Source organism: Myotis brandtii, unplaced genomic scaffold (genome assembly GCF_000412655.1).
Source record: "Myotis brandtii unplaced genomic scaffold, ASM41265v1 scaffold143, whole genome shotgun sequence".
NCBI lineage: Eukaryota > Metazoa > Chordata > Mammalia > Chiroptera > Vespertilionidae > Myotis > Myotis brandtii.
The window spans coordinates 4012009-4018008 of NW_005355115.1; the positions used below are offsets into that span (position 1 = coordinate 4012009).

Below are 6000 nucleotides of genomic sequence, written 5' to 3' on the forward strand. Positions count from 1 at the left end.
TCATTGATGTTTCTATTTCTCTCTCCCTCCCTTCCTCTCTGAAATCAATAAAAATATATTTAGACAATAAAAAAATAATAATTAGTGGAAACATATCCTTGGGTGAGGATTAAAAAAAGAGAGGACCTTGGGACCAGGATGCTGGGTGGGGATCTGCAATTGCGGAGGGGCCTCAAGCAGCCCCTCACCTTAACCGCATGTCCTTGTGCTGTATTTCCTTTGTTGGTAGGGGTGGGTTACTGAAAAAGTTTAATTGTAGATTAAAATGCTTCAGATTTCCTTTAAAAAGTCCAGCTGATCAGTTATATGAAGGTGTTTATATTGGAATAAAAGTCAACCTTTAATAATTCTGTTTAAGCTGTGGAGACAGAGGAATGAACACTTTAGAGGCTGATATACTGGCTCCAAGTTGGCCATCAACCAGTCTCATGACCTTGGGCAAGTCTCTTTCCCTCTATGCACCTAATTTTCCTCATCAGTACAGTGAGCAGTGAAGACTCTGGACCCAAAGCTCTCTGAGGTCCTTTCCTGTATGAGATTCTGGATCTTTCTAACTCTTTTTAAAAAATGCACAAAAGTCTGATGAGTGAAGTGAGATAACCACCATTTGTATTGATTACATAATATTCTTTCTTGCCTTTTCCTTAGACTGTGAGTTCCCAAAGGACTGTATCAATTTTTAATAGATACTCCTCTGAGTAGACAAGGCCCTCCACAGCTGGGCCCCCTCCTGCCAGTGTGCCTGGAAGACACGGGCCAGGTAAACTGGGTGCAGCCTGTAGGGAAGGCGGCAAATGTCTTGGGGCTGCTGGAGATTTCCACGGGCCCCACGGGCCAGCAAGGGTTCGAGCCAGGCATAGGAAAAACGTGACAGCCAACTCTCTCCATCTTCGGCTATCTCAGGTTCCTGTCCCTCGGGCAGGAGGGGCTCCCAGGGTCCCCGCGGCAGCCCAGGGACTGCCCAGCCTAGTCCGTAGGCCACGAGGGAAGCCAGCTGCAAGATGAGAAGGCAGAGGCGGGAGAGAGGCCCGGGGAGAAGTGGGGGCAGAAGTGTGCCTCGCTGGCAGTGCCACAGCAGGGTGAGCACTAGGGCTGGGGCTGGCAGGAAGGCAGCCAGAGCCAAGGCCAAGGGCCCTCGGGAGTGGCCATGAGGGGAACGAGCCAACACCCACAAAGCCAGGCCGTGGCTGATCCAGGCCACAGCTGCCACACCCCCTGCCAGCACCTCCAGCCCTATGGGCCCTGGGACTGCCCCTGGTGGCAGAGCAGCTGGAAGGAGGTCTAACAGTGGGAAGATGGAGAGCAGGAAGGAGGCTGTGAGTCGGAGGCGCCAGCCGGGACTGCACGGTAGGTTGTAATCTGGACTCCTGGGGATAAGGGGGAAAACAGAAAAGGAGGCACATCATGGTTGACTCAGGGCCCAGACAGACCTCCAATAACTCACTTCCCTGGAGGGAATCGACTCCCTTTCCTGCCCTATTCACCTTATTCCTACCCCACTTTACCCAGGAACCTAGGGCCTTTTCTCCCAGGAAGTCTTCCTGGATTAACCTAATCCACTTTCTAATCTACCCACACCACTTTTGATCATTCTTTCACCACAGAAATTAACAGTTTTGAGTTAAGGTCATACAAAATATGAAGGCTCTAATTAGAAAAAAATTCTATATTTTCATACTGATAACCACTTCAGGATGAGTATTTACTTTCACAGAAATATCTACCTAAAATAACCCTTAAGTTCACCTGAAACACTATTAGGTGAATAAAAATTTGACTGACATACACCTCTTATACTCTTATAACCTAAATGTTATGATGCCTCAGAATATCTACTCTCAGTCTTTCCAGTGGTTGTAGAGGGTGGGATAGATCATTCCCGTGACTCCTTTAGCTGAAATGCAAAACTCTTTCCGGTTTTGTCTATATCTTCTTGGCATGGGAAACATGTTTTTAATAAACAAAAGGGTGATCTGTCTGCATTAAAAATCAAGCATCGGAAAACACACCTACAACAGTGAATATTAGAATGTCTTGAAAGTTCATATAAAAAGAGGGCTGAGCCCTGGCCGGGTGGCTCAGTTGGCTGGAGCATCACCCGGTAACCAAAAGGTGGTGGGTTTGATTCCCAGTCAGAGCACATACCTAGGCTGCAGGTTTGATACCGTCGGGGCACATATGGAAGGCAGCTGATTGATGTTTCTTTCTCTCTAGTTTTCTTTCCCTCCCTCCCTCCCTTCCCCTCCTCTCACTCTAAAAATTAATGAAGCCAGGCTGGCATGGCTCAGTGGTTGAGCGTCAACCTATGAACCAGGAGGTCACAGTTCGATTCCTAGTCAGGGCACATGTCCTGGTTGCGGCTCGATCCCCAGTGTGGGGCGCGCAGAAGGCAGCCGATCAATGATTCTTTCTCATCATTGATGTTTCTATTTCTCTCTCCCTCCCTTCCTCTCTGAAATCAATAAAAATATATTTAGACAATAAAAAAATAATAATTAGTGGAAACATATCCTTGGGTGAGGATTAAAAAAAGAGAGGACCTTGGGACCAGGATGCTGGGTGGGGATCTGCAATTGCGGAGGGGCCTCAAGCAGCCCCTCACCTTAACCGCATGTCCTTGTGCTGTATTTCCTTTGTTGGTAGGGGTGGGTTACTGAAAAAGTTTAATTGTAGATTAAAATGCTTCAGATTTCCTTTAAAAAGTCCAGCTGATCAGTTATATGAAGGTGTTTATATTGGAATAAAAGTCAACCTTTAATAATTCTGTTTAAGCTGTGGAGACAGAGGAATGAACACTTTAGAGGCTGATATACTGGCTCCAAGTTGGCCATCAACCAGTCTCATGACCTTGGGCAAGTCTCTTTCCCTCTATGCACCTAATTTTCCTCATCAGTACAGTGAGCAGTGAAGACTCTGGACCCAAAGCTCTCTGAGGTCCTTTCCTGTATGAGATTCTGGATCTTTCTAACTCTTTTTAAAAAATGCACAAAAGTCTGATGAGTGAAGTGAGATAACCACCATTTGTATTGATTACATAATATTCTTTCTTGCCTTTTCCTTAGACTGTGAGTTCCCAAAGGACTGTATCAATTTTTAATAGATACTCCTCTGAGTAGACTGTGAGTGTCTGTGCTAACCCTCCCTTTTCTTTTAACTCATTCTGCATAAGAGACAAAACAGGCTTCCTCCCAGCCCAAAGCTTCTCCTACCCAAGGAGGGATTCATCAGTTCCCTAATTCATCTTGGATATCTGTGAGTGTCTGTGCTGACTAACCCTCCCTTTTCTTTTAACTCATTCTGCATAAAAGACAAAACAGGCTTCCTCCCAGCCCAAAGCTTCTCTTACCTAAGGAGGGATTCATCAGTTCCCTAATTCATCTTGGATAGGAACACATCCCATCCATCAGGCTAAGGACTCCCAAAGGCAGGGACTACCTTGCCCTCCTGCCTTGTCGGTCGCCAGAGTAAGACTAACTTTGCCTTATACAGCCATATAGGACCTAAGTACAAAACCAAGGTGAGTTTAGCAATTACACCGTATAGCTCCAACCCCAGGCAGGGTAAAGGTTTAATTTTGCTCTTTTCAAATCTTGCCTACTGCTTCCTCTCCAGCTGAGCACATGTGCTTTTCTTAGCCTAGGAACACCGAGGTTTCATAGATGGAAGAGGTGAGAACTGGTCCCACAACTAGAACACAAGTTACCCTTTTTGGCTAAAAACATTGTTCACCCAATCGTACCTCTAATTCATGACAGTTGTGTTTGAACATCTGAAAATCTACTAAAGTGATGATTTCTACTATGCATCGTGCCTTTAAAAATGTGGTGTGGCTCAATGGGTTGAGCGTCCTCCCACGCACCAAGAGGTCACTGGTTGAATTCCAGGTCAGGGCACATGCTCGGGTTTCAGGTTCCAACTCCAGTAGGGGGCGTGCAGGAGGCAGCTGATCCATGTTTCTCTCTCATCCATATTTCTACCCCTCTCTCTCCTTCTTCCTTCCTCTCTCTAAAAGTCAATAAAAACATATTTTTTAAAAATGTGCCATGCACTGGCGCTATATGCTTAAATGCATGACTTGATTTAAACCTCTCATCAAAGAAAAGCAACTTGCTCCAAAACAGCCACACTGCTGCAAAGTGGTATGCTCACATTTTATTCTACGTTTGCTCTACTCCAGAGACCTCACTATTCTGGTTACACTGCCGCGTGGATGTGGGTTCGGGGAGAGGTCTGCAGGCACACACGGACAGATGTATGTGCACCCCGTCTCTACGCACCTAGGGGTCCCCCAATAGCAGGCACTGAGCACGGCGAGGAGCGCGTGGGGCAGGGCGCCGAGTACCAGCTGGGTGAAGCAGTGGCCCGTGGTGTCCCCCTCCCACACCGGAAGCGGCTGCAACACGCTGGTGCCACACAGCTGGGCCAGGAGCCGCTCCATGGAGGCTTCACCTGCGGGGAAAGCCAAGGGTGGAGAGAGGGAAGGTTCCTCCCAGAGAGGGGTTAGTCCGCGCCCCACAGGGCGAGGGCCGTGCAGGGCGCCGGGAGCTGGGGAAGCGGGGGAGCTGGGACGCTGACCAGGAAGTGTGGTGTCACCCGGCACTGACAGCGCGTCCCAGCCGCCTTCCGACCTTCAACCCCGCCCTTGAACCGGGATCTCCCCTCGCAACCTCCCAGAATCCAGACCCCGTCCGTTCTCGCGTTACCTCAGGGGGCCAGGGGAGGCGGTGTGGCTGCCTAGAGCGGGCGGGCGTCCGGGGGCCCGTGAGATCCGGAACCTGTAGCCAGAAGACTTGCTTTTCACCGGATCTCAGATCCCGAGCACCGGTGGAGGCCGAGGAGCGTGCTGCCGCCGGGGCTGCTCGCCACGCTCGTCTGGCGCCCCCTAGAGGCCGGATGACCGCTCTGCTCGGGCGCGGGTCGCCCTCCTGTTCACAGCGCTTTTGCGCTGGCGCTTCCTGCGCGGGGCTTGGATGGCCGCTATGCAGGCGCGCCGCGGCCGGGCACACTTGCACGTGGACTGACCTCAGGGGTAGGCTCTCGCAGAGATGGTGGAAGTGCGGGTGGGCAGATTCAGCTGAAGGCCTAGGAGGGGGAGGAGAGGGAGGAATGAAGACGAGCTCTCACTTGGTGACTTTCCAAGGCAGTACGTTCTGTCTCCCAGGTCTCCTCCTGGCTTCCTTTTTCCTTTCTCCCTACACTTTGCTCCATAGTTATCAGCAGGCGATTTGCTGGAGAGCAATGGGCAAGTGTGGCTAGAGCTGAGTCCCGGCTGAGCCCCTGCCACACCCACACGTTCATTCAGCTCACACCTCATTCAGCTCACACCGTCTTCCTGCTCGGCTGTCATTGGAGAGGTCTCTTGGAGTGGGGCTAATCTTAAGGCCGGCACGGGAGCAGGAACTAGGTCTGCCCCGACCACCTGTCATCTCTTTTCCCCCAGAGACGACCTTTCATATAAGTGGAACCATACAGTATGTGGCCTTTTGTGCCTGCCCTCTTTCATAATGTTTTTGAGGTTTACCAATGTTGTAGCAAGTGTCAGTAGTTTGTTCCTCTTTAAAAAAACAAAACAAAACAGTTTTACGGAAGAAATAAGGAAAAAAAAGAAAAACAGTTTTACTGAGAGAAAATTTAGTATATGCACAGTCATCACCACAGTCAACTTTATAGCATTTTCATCACCTCAAAAAGAAATCCTATACTCTTTAGCTATCAGTCTTTTTTTTTAAATTAAATCTTTATTGTTCAGATTATTACAGTTGTTCCTCTTTTTTCCCTCCATAACTCCCCTCCTCCCAGTTCCCCCCCCTCCGCCTTCACCCGTTAGACCTATATGCTTGCATGTAAGTCCTTTGGTTGATCTTTCCCCCTTAACCCTGCCCTCCCCTACCTTCCCTCCAAGGCCCGACAGTCCAATCAATGCCTCTCCATCTCTGGATCAGTCCTTGTTCATCAGTTTATGATGTTCATTATATTCCACAAATGAGTGAGATCATGTGG

General features: G+C 49.1%; 1 protein-coding gene across 1 annotated transcript in view; it reads right to left on the reverse strand.

Annotated features, from left to right (window-relative positions):
* The window catches only part of ABCC10 (ATP-binding cassette, sub-family C (CFTR/MRP), member 10), a 24706-nt gene extending 19188 nt beyond the window's left edge, over positions 1-5518 (reverse strand). Inside the window, exons 1-2 of the mRNA XM_005860984.2 lie at positions 4704-5518; positions 4278-4449 (exon numbers count right to left, since the gene is read on the reverse strand). Coding sequence (XP_005861046.1) covers positions 4278-4438 — 161 coding nt within the window. The 5' untranslated portion in view covers positions 4439-4449; positions 4704-5518. The remainder of the gene's footprint in view (positions 1-4277; positions 4450-4703) is intronic.
* Between the last annotated feature and the right edge of the window lie 482 nt (positions 5519-6000).